A 14,664-nucleotide genomic window follows, 5' to 3' on the forward strand; every position below is an offset into this window, starting at 1 on the left:
CTCACTGGTCTCAAAATATCTCCCAACTCGACACCCCCGTTCTGCACAAGATCTGCATCTCTCTTCTACTCTCATCACTTCCTCCCATTCTCGGTTACAGGACTTTTTTCGGGCTGCACCCACTTCATGGAATTCACTCCCTCGCACAGTAAGACTTTCCTCTAGTTTTCAAACCTTCAAACATTCTCTGAAATCCCACCTCTTTAGACAAGCTTATAACATTCCTCTACCACCCTCGTAATCTCCCTAGGTTACTCTATTACCACTCTCTACACAGATAAGAAAACAACCCTCTGAACATCATTGCTGTGTAACTGATCAAACAGCCCACTCAATATTTTTTACCTTTGCATTCTAGCTGGTCCAATATGCAATATGATGTAGCACTTACCCATGTGTATCAAACCATTGTCCTATAGATTGTAAGCTTGCGAGCAGGGACCGGTTACCTCTCTGTATGTATGTATTATCCAGTATTGTTTTATTACTGTTTGTTCCCAATTGTAAAGTGCTACGGAATCTGCTGGTGCTATATAAGTGTTGATGATGATCAAAACTGACATGGCACAATGGACTAAACTCGTTATTTTGTGGCTCGGCCGCATAGTGTCAATAAAGATGAATATCCTCCCAAGACACCTGAATCTATGGCAAACTCTTCCCATCCATAAAAATCTTCAACAATCTCTTCCTAAATTTATATGGGCCACTAAAAAACCTAGAGTTTGCATGCAAAATCAAGGTCATGGGGGCCTGGGATTTCCCAACTTTCTTAAATGCTATCAAGTTACACACCAGCTCCAGTGGATCCTCTGGCACTCCCCTCTGTGCCAGCGAGAATGGACATCCATAGAGGCTGTTCTACGCAAAGTATATTCCCCATATTCCTTGTTGTGAATCACACCTCAACTCTGAACAAAAGACATAACTTTATCCTCTGCTGTCAAATTTTCATTATCTGTTTGGGATCATAGTAACTGCTTCTATCAAAAGCGTTCTCAGTATCCTGTTTTGATCTCTTTATGAAATAATACTGCATTCACCCCGGGACAGGACCATAAATCCTTCCATCAATTCCAACCATAATTCTAATATCGCCTTAGATATTACCCTCTCATGTCTCTTTCCCCAATTCACAGATTGATGCACCAGATTCGGGCTCCCTTATACCGCATCCAACTAATACCTTCAACTGCAACACTTCTATCTGATGCTTGGCATACCAACACGGAAAGCTCATTGCTCCTCATTGGAGACTCTCTGTCAAAATGGCCCTTTATCGAAGTGCATTAATTCGTCACTGTACCAAATGCTGTTAATCCACCATTATTTTGAAAGAATCTACCCCCATCCCATCTAAACCCCCCCCCCCCTCCCCTTCCGGCAGATCCCAACTGGACACAGTCAAAACAAAGCAGGATAAAAGCACAAAGGAACTTACAGCTCATCCACTTCCCTGACGAAGTCGAAGGATGAAACGCGTTGGACCACCCCTACACACCCCGCCAGAGACTCCCCGAACACTTATCTCTACTCCTGGAAACACCACTCGCCCAACTCTCCAGAAGCGAATCTTGAAGCAGAAAGGCAAAAATCAACCCAGCCCAGCAGTAGAACGCACAGTGCGCTCCACCAACACCGGAAGTCCGGCGCATAAGCACTAGGCGAACCAGGAGTACCCGCTCGGTACAAGCTACAATCAACTCTATCTGCAGCGCCTACCAACGGGAGAGAAAGACCGGCTGACGACCACCAAATTGCTCTTGTAAGAGCTGCTTAAGCAAAAGTAAATTCATTCCAGCAACTCACCGCTAAAACCCACCCCATAATTACTTAGCTATTTAACACCTCACTTAACCCACTGCCACACACATATTATAACATATTACATCAGTACCAACTGACACATTATCACTTAAAATCGCAACAACACTGCCCTTTACTGTAAGCTCAAAATAACCAAGAGCTTAAAACACCCCCACATAGCTATAGACACATCCCTTACAGAAGGTACCAAACCACCACAATATACATTGCAATAGGGCTGTAAACAGGGCAAAGAGCTATAGACCCACACCAGCAATAGAGCTATAGACTACTGCTCTACCAAAAGCACCAAGAGTATATTGTTGGTACCATACCTGTATCTGTGTTCTCTATACACATCCCCTGGAATTCAAGGAAAACCTGTTGACACCCTAAGAGCCATAGAAGCATAACTGTGACAATCAGTGGTATGCCCAGCATTCTATCATGCATAATGGGATATAAAACAGAAATATGCTTTTCTTCAAATCGGAATTTATAGTTATTGACAATACTACCACGACATAGGTGTTACATTCCATCAATCAGAGTTAATGCAGACCTTCCTAATGCGCAGAGTATAACAAATTCCATGGTCTTCAAGAAACGCTGCAAGGCGGGATGGAACGTGCTGCTGAAGGTTCGCAGGTCGCAGCTCTTTGACGTGATATGTGATGGATGGTTGGAAGAATGCCTAAGGCTGGATCAAAGGAGCTGATTCTGTAGTGGTAGAGATGTACAGCAAGGCAAGTAGGACTAATTATCTGTAGAAGAATCTTAGGCCGTAATCATTGGAAGACCGGAACGGATACACTGAGGAGACGCCACACACAGGAGAGTCCGAAATCGTAATCAAAGACGTCCAGAAGCAGAGGTCTAACAAGCCAATAGGTCATACGCAGAAAACATCAGAATGTAGCACAAGGGTACACAGGGAGAGCCAGATGCTAAGTGCTAACTTAATGCTCTGACACAGCTGCGGTGTCAAAGTGAACTTTATATACTCTGCAGGTTGTATATGCCGGCTCCCAGCCATGATCATGTGACTGCCCGAACCAGGAAATGCTAAGCTGTACACAGAGACTGAGGAAACAGCAGCACAGGAGTGTGAGCCAGGTATATTTTGTGACAATATGAGTAATGGATGATGATTCAATGGTTTACAAGAGAGGGTAGGATAGAATACAAGAGGAAGGAGAGCATCTAAGCTCTCAGGAGCAGGGCCCTCTCTACTGAACACCCTGTGTTTTCATGTCACCATATATTTTGTCTATCCTGTACATCCCTGTATTGTGTATGCCTGCAGAACACTGTCTTGCCACTGGTCAATGACTAACTATCACTATGGTAAGTCAGGGATCTGTGAATAATGACTCAAACACCCTGAACCTTGATGTATAACAAACACCAGGGAGTGTGTGAGAGGAGACTGGTCAGACATCTTGGCTGATGGCTCACAATTACATTACAATTGAATAATACTTCTGCCGTACAGTAGCCACACACATATACCCAACTGTGAGCTACAATTGTTATTCCACCTTATTAATGGTTTCCCACACCTTTTAGAATGTAAGCTCATGTGGGCAGAGCCATCTTCTGTTTCATGTCATTGTATATTATTTATTTGTATCACAATCCCGTCAATCTATAGCACTAAAGTAGGAGGAGAGCAGAGGTCTAATACAGTGTAATGGCTCCTGACTCCCTCACTGGGCAGATCTGTTTCCTCATTAGTTTGTACTGGCAGAGGAGGGTGTAGAACAAGAGATTGTTGTAGTGACTGAACATGGAGAATATAGGAGATTTCTGTATTTAGTGTGTATTACTCACCTGTGCTGATATCTGTAGGGATTTCCTCCTCCTTACACTGCTGATCACCCCTCACATACGTCTCTTCTTCTTCATCTATATCTTCTACTTTACCATCAGTCAGCTCTTCACCCTAAATAACCCACAAAACAATAAAATAACAGGTTAATAATGTCAGATTTGAGATTAACTCTTTTATGCAGCTTTGCTATGTGAAAGTTCCTTTTGTGTTTACCCTAATAAAGGAGGTTTTCCTATGGTGTAATATATACATAAAACTTTGTAAGGCTTTACCACACCCATTACGTTTTAATTGATAGATATTAGACATAAGCATTCAGTAAATTTGTCTGCACCTATCTATACGTATGACGTAAAATATGGGGAGGGGATGACAGAGAATTGGCTCTCCTGAAAAGAGAAACTTCAATTGGATGCTTTTCTACATATATACTTTGGTACAAGTGAGATAATAACAACCAATGTTGACGGATGATTTTCTCCTTTTAAAACTAGGTCTCTTTTAAAACAAGACTTCTTAAAAGACTTGTTGTCTTTTACAAGATGACATTGTCATGGTTTCCACCAAAATGGTGGCTGGTAATACTCATTAAAAGGGTACTCACAGCTATTTATTATACTTTTTATCTCTTCCAAAATGTTGGTGCCCCATAATTAGTGCAGTCTCCACCAAAATCGTGGCCGCTTCTCAACCCACCTAACTATTACACTTAAGCCTAAGTGTAATAGGTGGGATGAGAAACGGCATTGCCACTTTAAAAATAGTGAGAGACAAGTCGCAATTGAAAATGATGTACTAACAACATGCCGTGGTTACTGGGGATCGTGATTTCTTACCACACTGCCGGGCACTTGTTCTGTCATTCTTAAGGTCAGTCCTCCTTTCTTCTAAGTCGGGGAAGTCATTTTCATTTTGGTCCCTTCGTGATAGTCACCGTCGGTGACACCACCATCTAAATTTCGTACCCCACCCCTTCTTGTGCCTCCGTTCCGGAGTCTCTCCGAGACACGTCAGGATCTAATCCGTGCAGTCATCCTCTGCTAATTATCCCACCTGGCGTCTCCTCTGACTGTTTGCTGAAACATCCATTCCCCACGTTTCCTTATATTACGTCAGTGGGCTAACCTAGGGGCGCGATCTGCGGGCCTCCGGCAGCTAAAACCATTTTCTTGGAGAAGACTGGGGGGTCCGTTATACTCCGCGCCCAGGGAGGCCGGTGTTAATACTAATACTAATACTAATAGACGTCTCCCGTGAGACGTAACAGTTTGCTCTGACCACTAACCAGATGGATGGATCTGGTAAACCCTCTGCTAGAGAGCTGCTACCATCTATTGCCGTTTACGTCAGCATCAGTTATACTGCAATCTGGAGAAAATGTGTTTTTGAGAAAGATCATCTCCCCTTTGTGGGTTATGTGGTTTCCGGTTCTGGTTTGCTCATAAACCCTGAGAATCTGTAGGCAATCTTGGAATGGCCTCAGCCAGTTGGCCTTAAGGCGGTTCAGAGATTTGTGGGCTTCGCTAATTACTACAGACACTTCATCAAGGGCTTCTCTTCCTTAATAGCACCCATTACCGCCTTGACCAAGAAGTGGCCACCTAAAGCTGTCGAGGCCTTTATTTCGCAAAAAAAAGGCTTCACCTCTGCTCCTATCCTTTGTCAGCCTGATCCCACTTTTCCTTTTTTCCTGGAGGTCGATGCATCTTCTGCTGGAGTTGGAGCTATATTATCACAAAAGGACTCCTCAGGGAAACTCTCTCCTAGTGGCTTCTTTTCCCATAAATCCGCTGCGGTGAAGAATTATGGCATTGGGGGATAGGGAACTCCTTACCATCAAATTAACCCTGGAGGAAAGGAGGCATCATTGGAGGAAGCCATGTTTCCTATAACCATATACACGGATCACAAGAATGTCCTATACCTACAATCCCCATCTTGTCTTAATCCCCGTCAGGCCAGATGGTCATTGTTTTTTCCCCGCTTCAACATGATCATCAGGTTCAGGCCAGGCTCTAGGAACAAAAAAGCGGATGCCCTCTCTCGCTCTTTCGACTATCGATGCAGTGGATGATTCCCCTAGACCTGTTCTGAATCTTCAATGTATTGTGGCTACTACCACTACTCACCTAGCTATTCCTCTTGGGAAGACCTTTGTTCCCCTCCACTTGCGTTCCAAGCTTCTTAAGTGGGCCCATGCCTCCCGATTTTCGGTCACGCGGGTATCAGGAAGACCAAGGAATTAATATCACATAGTTATTGGTGGCCTTCTGTACTCTCCGATGTGCAAGATTTTGTTGCTGCATGCCCCACCTGTGCTCAAAAAAAAAGTTCCTCGACAGGCTCCTTATGGGTTATTGCATCCGCTCCCCATTCCAGATCGTCCATGGAGCCATCTTTCCATAGATTTCATTGCCGATTTACCCTCTTCTAAGGGTTTCTCTGTGGTGTGAGTCGTCACTGACCGCTTCTCTCGGGCCGCTCATTCCATGCCTTTGAAGGGTTTACCTTCTGCCTCTGTTCTGGCACGGATATTTGTAAAGGAGGTCTTTCGTCTTCACGGTTGTCCGGACCCAGTTCGTAGTTAGATTTTGGAGGGCATTTTCTCGGGTCTGTGGGATCAAGTTGAATTTTTTATATGCTTACCATCCCCAATCCAACGGCCTCACCGAAAGAACCATCCAAGAGCTTGAAAAGTTCCTCAGTTGTTATATTTCTGCCAAACATGATGACTGGGTTGACTTGTTGCCTTGGGCAGAGTTTGCCCATAATAATCACTCTCATGAGTCCACCTCTGTGTCTCCTTTCTTTGCTCTCCAACGGTTTCATCCTAGAGTTCCTCCATTTAATGACTTACCCTCATCCGGAGACACTGCGGTAGATTCCCTTCTTCAAGATTTCTCCTCTAGGTGGGATCTAATCAAATGTAGACTGTTTCAAACCTCTGCTCTAGCAAGAAGTCTTTTGACAAAAAGAGAAGATCCACACCCGTACTGTCCCCCGGTGACAAAGTATGGTTGTCTACACGGAACCTTCGCCTGTTGGTTCCTTCCAGGAAATTTGCTCCCTGCTTCATTGGTTCCTTCAAAATTTCTGAGGTTATGAACCAGGTGGCTTTTAGATTGAGTCTACCCCCTACCTTGAGGATTCCTAATGTGTTTCATGTATCCCTTCTAAAGCCACTTGTCATTAACAAATTTTCTTCTTCTAGGAAACCACCTGCTGCACCTTCCACGCACGATTAAGAATTTGAGATCAAAGAGATTCTAAACTACCGCATTTCCAGAGGTGCGTTACAGTTCCTGGTTGATTGGAAGGGCTACTGACCTGAGGAGCGCTCCTGGATTCCCGCTAGAGACCTTCATGCTCCAAGGCTTTTAAGGAACTTCCACGCTGAATTGCAATTGAAACCTTTTAGGGCGTCCGGAGGCCATCCTTAAGGTGGGGTGGGGGGTACTGTTAGGGAAAACTTACCTTCCGTGGCGATCGCTGCCAAGGCGCCGTGCTTCCGCTGCGGTCACGTGATCCAGGAGGCGGAGAATTCAAATCTCGCTTCTATTTCTGCCTCGCTCTGACACACTTCTGTGTCAGAGCAGCAAGTTCTCTTGGTGTCTGGCTGCTTCTTCAAGTTCCTGTGCATCTCCCTGTGTTTGACCGGCTGTATTACTGTGTACTGACCCGGCTCTGCTTCACTGACCATTCTCCTGCTTGCTCCCTGGCACATCTGAACCGGCTGAATTACTGTGTACCGACCTGGCTACGGCTCCTGATCTTTCTCCTGGTAGCCTCCTTGTGCCTCCGTACCGGAGTCTCTCTGAGACACGTCAGGACCTAATCCGTGCAGTCATCCTCTGCTAATTATCCTGCCTGGCGTCTCCTCTGACTCTGTTCTCTGAACCATCCATTTCCCACGTTTCCTTCTATTACGTCGGTGGGCTAACCTAGGAGCCGCGACCTGCAGGCCTCCAGCAGTAAATACCATCCCACCTTGCGGTGGTTCATGGAGAAGACCGGGGGGGGGGGGGGGGTCCGTTAGACTCCGCGCCCCGGGAAGGCCAGTGTTAATACCGACTAATAGACGTCTCCCGTGAGACATAATACCTTGCTACTCAGTCCCTCAGTCACATATTAGGCATCAAATTCGGTAAGTCCATGTGGAAAACTTGGAATATATGGGGCAATATATGGGGCAGCATGGTGGCTTAGTGGTTAGCACTTCAACCAATTCACACATTTAATTTCTGCACAGAAAGTCTTCCTTTAGATAGAGAAGCACCTCCCCCTAACATGTTATCCTGCTGCAGAGGAGTGAGAGCGAGCAGGGTGGACATATTTAGTTTATGTATCCAGTTATTACACGTACATTCAGCTGAGTAATACACAGCCTGTCATGTTTATTAACGTCACAAACTGGTTTTATTCATTCTCATTATCTTCCTCTATAACTTCAACTTTACTTTGAGTTACATATATACCCTATATAACCCTCTAAACCGGCGGTTCCCAAACTGTGCATTTCGGAGCTCCCAGGGGTGCCGCGGCGCTGTCACTGGGGTGCCGCGGGCCAACCATAAAAAAAAAAAACAAACACACAGAAACTTACAAATCCGTCGGGCGCCGGGACCCAGCAGCCTCCTCCCTCCCGCAGCTGTCACTGAATATCGACGTCAGTAACAAGCTGCGGGAGAGAGGAGGCTGCTGGGTCCCGGCGCCCGACGGATTGGTAAGTTTCTGTGTTCTTTTTTTTTTTATGGCTGCCGCGGGGCAGAGGAGGGGGACAGAGAGCAGAGGAGGAGAACAGAGAGCAGAGGAGGAGAATAGAGAGCAGAGGAGGAGAACAGAGAGCAGAGGAGGGGGACAGAGAGGCAGAGGAGGGGGGAAGAGAGGCAGAGGAGGGGGACAGAGGGCAGAGGAGGGGGACAGAGGGCAGAGGAGAGGGACAGCGTGAGAGAGGGCAGGGGAGGGGGACAGCGTGAGAGAGGGCAGAGGAGGGGGACAGCGTGAGAGAGGGCAGAGGAGGGGGACAGCGTGAGAGAGGGCAGAGGAGGGGGACAGCGTGAGAGAGGGCAGAGGAGGGGGACAGCGTGAGAGAGGGCAGAGGAGGGGGGACAGCGTGAGAGAGGGCAGAGGAGGGGGGACAGCGTGAGAGAGGGGGCAATGTGAGAGAGGGCAGTGTGCCTGGATGCAGAGGGGGCAGTGTGCCTGGATGCAGAGGGGCATTTTTTCATACAACTAAATAAGTATTTCGGTCGTGACCTAAATACTTATTACAATTTTTTAACCCAACTACTCCTAAAACAGGACTACTCAGTAATTATTTTGGAGGGGTGCCTTGAAAAAATTTGGAGACTAAGGGTGCCGCGAACTGAAAAAGTTTGGGAACCACTGCTCTAAACAATAAACATATTTAATAAAGTCTAATTTAATAAACTGAGATTAAATAAAAAAATATCAGTGTATAAGATCTACACAGCTTATATACAAATAATATAGTTCAGTGTAACTTTGAATTTGGCGAGACCCTCAATTATTTTACCTGATACTCCTGTGGGATACTGGGATTTTCCTCTTTATTCTCAGGACTGTATAGAAGACGGGGACATCTCTCTGGGGTATTTCTGTTACTGGATCCATCTGTAGGAAACACACAGTGACTGAATACATTGTTTATATCTGATTATCAGATGCTGTGTATATAGGTGACCCTCATAACCCTCTGATTATCAGATGCTGTGTATATAGGTGACCCTCATAACCCTCTGATTATCAGATTCTGTGTATATAGGTGACCCTCTTTTACAATAAATGAAAGTCGCAATGATACACTACACAAACGAGCGTTCGTCTAACTCTGAATCAGGCCCTGTGTGTATATGATTATTCTGATGGGAGAATGTAACTCTTTTCTGTCTTTAGTATTTATTACTCACTTGTGCTGATATCTGTAGGGGTTTCCTCCTCCATACACTGCTGATCAACTCTAACATACGTCTCTTTTTCTCCAATTGTATCTTCTACTTTCATATCTATCAGGTCACAATCCTAAATTAGCCACAAAACAATAAAAATAACATGCATCAATAATGTCTATTAGTGTATAAGATCCACACAGCTATTCTACAAATCAGAGAAGGAAAAGTCACTTTGATATTTTAGCATTTGGTGAGACCCTCAATTCCATCTACCTGATCCTGTAGGATATTGTGAGTTTCCGCTGTGTGATCCTGTGAATATAGAGGATGCGGACATCTCTCTGGGGTATCTCTGTTACTGGATCCATCTGGAGAAAACACACAGTGACTGAATACATTGTTTATATGATTGTCAGATGATGTGTATGTAGGTGACCCTCATAACCGTTCTCTCATTTACAATGAATTAAAGTCTCATCTTACCCACTGATGTGAGGTTCTGGTGATTCTCCATCATCACGTCCATGGACAGACCCTTGTGTCCTTCAGTGACATCCTGACACCTTATAGGAACCTGACACAGACAATGATACAGTCATCACCCAGACACATCCCCTGGTGTTACTGTATAATGTCCCATTCCCAGCAGTCACCTCTCCAGTCAGCAGCTGAATGATCTTGTTGGTGAGTTCTAGAATCCTCTGGTCAATGTTTCTCTCATGTATCAGTGAGTGAGGTGGAGTCACCATGATGGGGCTCTGGGTCCTGCTCCGTCTTCCTGACACACAGGGACGGCTGCTGGGTGTCACACACTCACCAGATTTCTTCTTCACTACTGTGTAATCCTGTGTATTAAAGAAAAAAAGTCAGCATGAAGAGTAGACCCCCTTCACTGGTTCACAGACCCTACAATTATGGCCAATGTTCAGATGTAACCACAAATTAATTAATTGTTTCAGAAAGTTAGATATTAGTGTTGGAGAAAACAAATACTAACACAACCTTTCAGGGGAGGGCTGGCAGACTTTAGCCCAGGGGGCAAGCACACAGCACTGACCATAATTAGCGACCTATCCTTAAAGGGTGGTTTTTGGTACAATATATATTTATCTATATAAAAAGAGGCTATTTTAGTGTTGCTTAATCCATATATATGTTTATGCCCAGGCCCAGAGATGGATTAAGGCTCTTGGGGCCTGGACACTTTAGACAGGTTAACCCTCTATGATGTAACATGGTTATCATTTTAGACAAATACACAGGCAATACTGTGTGCAATACTGTTAGGTGCACACAGTTCTGCCTTCACGAGCAGTACACGGTGAAGCGGGGCATACCTCCCATCTGTCCTAAGCGAAACAGTCACCCAAATTCAGGACTGCCCCACAAGATTCAGGACAGTTGGCAGACTGTCCTGCTCTCTCCTACCTGTTCTTGTCACTGTCACCACTTGTGGCTGCAGGTTTCTTTAGCTCATTTGCTGCTTGTCTGGATCCTGGAATATTGGAGGCCCTATTTGGAGAAAAAAATGGGTACATGAAATTTAGAAAACTCCAACCAATAATAGCATTTACATTTGACAAATAGATCTATTTCCCTCCAACTAACCCTGACATTAAATTTAATAGTATTCCCATTTAATAAATAAACCTATTTCCCTCCCTCCAAACAGCCCCAGCAATAAATTAAATAGAATTTACGTTTAATAAATATAACCATTTCTTACAACCATGCCAGGCATTAAATAATTCATAATCACACCATCTTAACTTCATAGGCCCCACTATTAAATTAAATTGCCCCACCATCAACACAAATAAAATAGCAATACACACACACACACACACACACACAGTATATATGCCCCTCACACACACACAGTATATATGCCCCTCACACACACACAGATACACAGTATATATGCCACACACACACACACACACAGTATATATGCCCCTCACACACACACAGTATATATGCCCCTCACACACACACACAGATACACAGTATATATGCCACACACACACACAGTATATATGCCACACACACACACAGTATATATGCCCCTCACACACACACACAGATACATAGTATATATGCCCCACACACACACACACACAGTATATATGCCCCTCACACACACACACAGATACACAGTATATATGCCCCACACACACAGTATATATGCCCCTCACACACACACACAGATACACAGTATATATGCCCCACACACACACACACACACACACACACACACACACACACACAGTATATATGCCCCTCACACACACACACAGATACACAGTATATATGCCCCACACACACACACACACAGTATATATGCCCCTCACACACACGCAGTATATATGCCCCTCGCGCACACACAGTATATATGCCCCTCATACACACACACACACACACACACAGTATATATGCCCCTCATACACACACACAGTATATATGCCCCTCACACACAGTATATATGCCCATCACACACACACAGTATATATGCCCCTCGCGCACACACACACAGTATATATGCCCCTCCCACACAGTATATATGCCCATCACACACACACACAGTATATTGCAACACACACACTGACTATTAATATACCCCTCCCACGGCACTTACCTTTCTCCATCCGCGCCGAGCGCTCTGCACTTCTCACTTTTCTGACATTGGACGGCACCAATCACATGGTGCGCGTCCCATGTGACAGAAGAATTCTCAGTGATAGGCCTTATGTTTGGCCTATCACTGAGCGGGAGGGGGCCCGTCTTTCCCCGGAACCAGCCACAGGTGGGAGGAGATACTGGCCCAAAACACACTTTTTCTGACCGGGTTTAGATAGATAATAAGTTTGTTGCAAAAAGTAAAACTATGATGACGCAACCCAGCTTTGTTGCACTGAGATAATATCACTCCTACAGACAACTGGGAAAAAATCCACATCTAAAATTGGTTAAGAAAGTCCTTTTTAAGATGAAGAAAGCAGAAGTCGCCTTTGATGGTCACTGGTTGGAGTAAGCGCCATTCTTCGCGAGAATGGTAATGGGAGTAGTACAGAAAAGTTGTCAATGAATCGGTGATAATATTTGTAGAAGCCAAGTTTTTAGAGCTAAAGGCTGAGGCTATTTTGGAAAAAGAACCCTTTTCAGGATCCATCTGATGTTGCAGACTAACAGCAATTTGTTGTAATTTAGCATCAATGTGCTGTGATACAATCTCCACAGCAGAGACTATGGGAGTTCATGTCCTTCTGTAGCTTTGGAATCCATCACAATCTGTTATTATGTTAAACTGCACATAATGAGGTCCTTTACCATTCTGTACAATCTCACACATACAAAGTTATATTACTACAGTCTTCTCATCACAAAAAACACCCTATTAATTTTATCTTCCAAGTCCCCCCAGTTCTCCTCTCACCACTAATCATCACAAGTCCTCACTGTATTCCACTGTTACTGGACCCTGGTCTAGTTACTTCCTCTGCTGCTCACAGATGTAGTGATGTCACCGTGACATTACCCAGAATCCTTCACTTCTCCAGTCAGGTTCATGTTTTATTAATAGAGATAATAGTGATATAATTGTGACATTCGCACAATCCCTCACCTCTCCAGTCAGCAGGTAGATGATTTCCAGGGTGATGTTTAAAATACTCTCAGTCATGTGACTCCTGTCAGTGTCCATCTTTCTTGTGACAGTCAGGTGATCTAGACTCTGCCTTGTAGATGGATTAGAAATAAAGAAAAAAGTAGGTAAGGACATTGTTACAGAAACAGAAGTAAGAAGCACACTTATATGAAGCTATATGCAGGTATACGAGCATGGTTATGCATTTGATGTGCTGTACAATGTATATAATGGACGGATATGAACAGGATTTACTTTCTTGTCATACTACGCATATTACAGCATTACATTATCAACATAAAATATACATAAAGTAAATAATTTATGCCATAGTGTGCATGATAAGGAACAACAGGATAGTAAGAGGGAAGGAATATATAGATTATTAAATAGTATTATAACCTTCCAGGCAGCAGAACAGTCCTCCTGGAAATTATATAAAATGTGACTGTGTACATGGAGGATTTGGACAGTGACAGGGAAGGAATAAGAGGGTTTTTCATACTTAGGATAAATCCGTTTCTCCTATTCCATCTGGGAGACACTGCTTCCATGGGTTGTATGAGGGGAGCATGGAGTTGGCACTTAAATAGTTAACTTGTTTAATGCATCATGCTGACAGACCCCTCCCCTCTGCAACTCCCACGCTCCCTCCATACAACCCATGGTAGCATTGTTCCCCAGATAGGATGAGATAAATATAATATACTAAAACATATAATACTCTCCACGAGTACAAATAATGTAAGATGAAATCCTTTTCTTCAAGGATGCTGATCTTTCCCTAACTAATTTACTTAGGGTGGTTGATGGCTTTGGCATATATTCCGGTCTCCGCATAAACTGGATCAAATCAAATCTATTAACTGTGAGTGGACACATATCCTGGAATACACAAACACAATCCTTACTACAAATGACTAAACAGTTTAAAGGCGGCGGTTCCCAAACTGTGCGCCGCGGCTCCCAGGGTTGCCGCGGCGCTGTCACTGGGGTGCCACGGGCCAGCCATAAAAAAAAAAAAAAAGGATCACAGAAACTTACCAATCCGTCGGGCGCCGGGACCCAGCAGCCTCCTCTCTCCCGCAGCAGCTTGTTACTGATGTCGATATTCAGTGACAGCTGCGTGAGAGGGGCAGTGGAGGGGGACACAGCGTGAGAGGGGCAGTGGAGGGGGACACAGCGTGAGAGGGGCAGAGGAGGGGGACACAGCGTGAGAGGGGCAGAGGAGGGGGACATCGTGAGAGGGGCAGTGGAGGGGGACACAGCGTGAGAGGGGCAGTGGAGGGGGACACAGTGTGAGAGGGGCAGAGGAGGGGGACACAGCGTGAGAGGGGCAGAGGAGGGGGACACAGCGTGAGAGGGGCAGAGGAGGGGGACACAGCGTGAGAGGGGCAGTGGAGGGGGACCCAGCGTGAGAGGGGCAGTGGAGGGGGACCCAGCGTGAGAGGGGCAGTGGAGGGGGACCC

General features: G+C 45.0%; 1 protein-coding gene across 14 annotated transcripts in view; it reads right to left on the minus strand.

Annotated features, from left to right (window-relative positions):
• LOC142159778 (uncharacterized) overlaps positions 1–14,664 on the minus strand; it is a 627,000-nt gene that overhangs the window by 215,571 nt on the left and 396,765 nt on the right. For 9 of the 14 annotated variants that reach the window (XM_075214494.1, XM_075214473.1, XM_075214472.1 and 6 more), the window contains 4 exons: positions 13,175–13,282; positions 10,206–10,397; positions 10,036–10,126; positions 9,826–9,920 (listed from right to left, as the gene is read on the minus strand). In XM_075214494.1, the coding sequence (XP_075070595.1) occupies positions 9,826–9,920; positions 10,036–10,126; positions 10,206–10,397; positions 13,175–13,282 (486 nt within the window). Of the gene's footprint in view, positions 1–9,570; positions 9,683–9,825; positions 9,921–10,035; positions 10,127–10,205; positions 10,398–10,980; positions 11,306–13,174; positions 13,287–14,664 lie in introns of those variants that run through there. The other 5 variants (XM_075214481.1, XM_075214480.1, XM_075214476.1 and 2 more) reach the window with 4 other exon arrangements.

The sequence above is a fragment of the Mixophyes fleayi genome, chromosome 6 (genome assembly GCF_038048845.1).
Source record: "Mixophyes fleayi isolate aMixFle1 chromosome 6, aMixFle1.hap1, whole genome shotgun sequence".
Taxonomy (NCBI): domain Eukaryota; kingdom Metazoa; phylum Chordata; class Amphibia; order Anura; family Limnodynastidae; genus Mixophyes; species Mixophyes fleayi.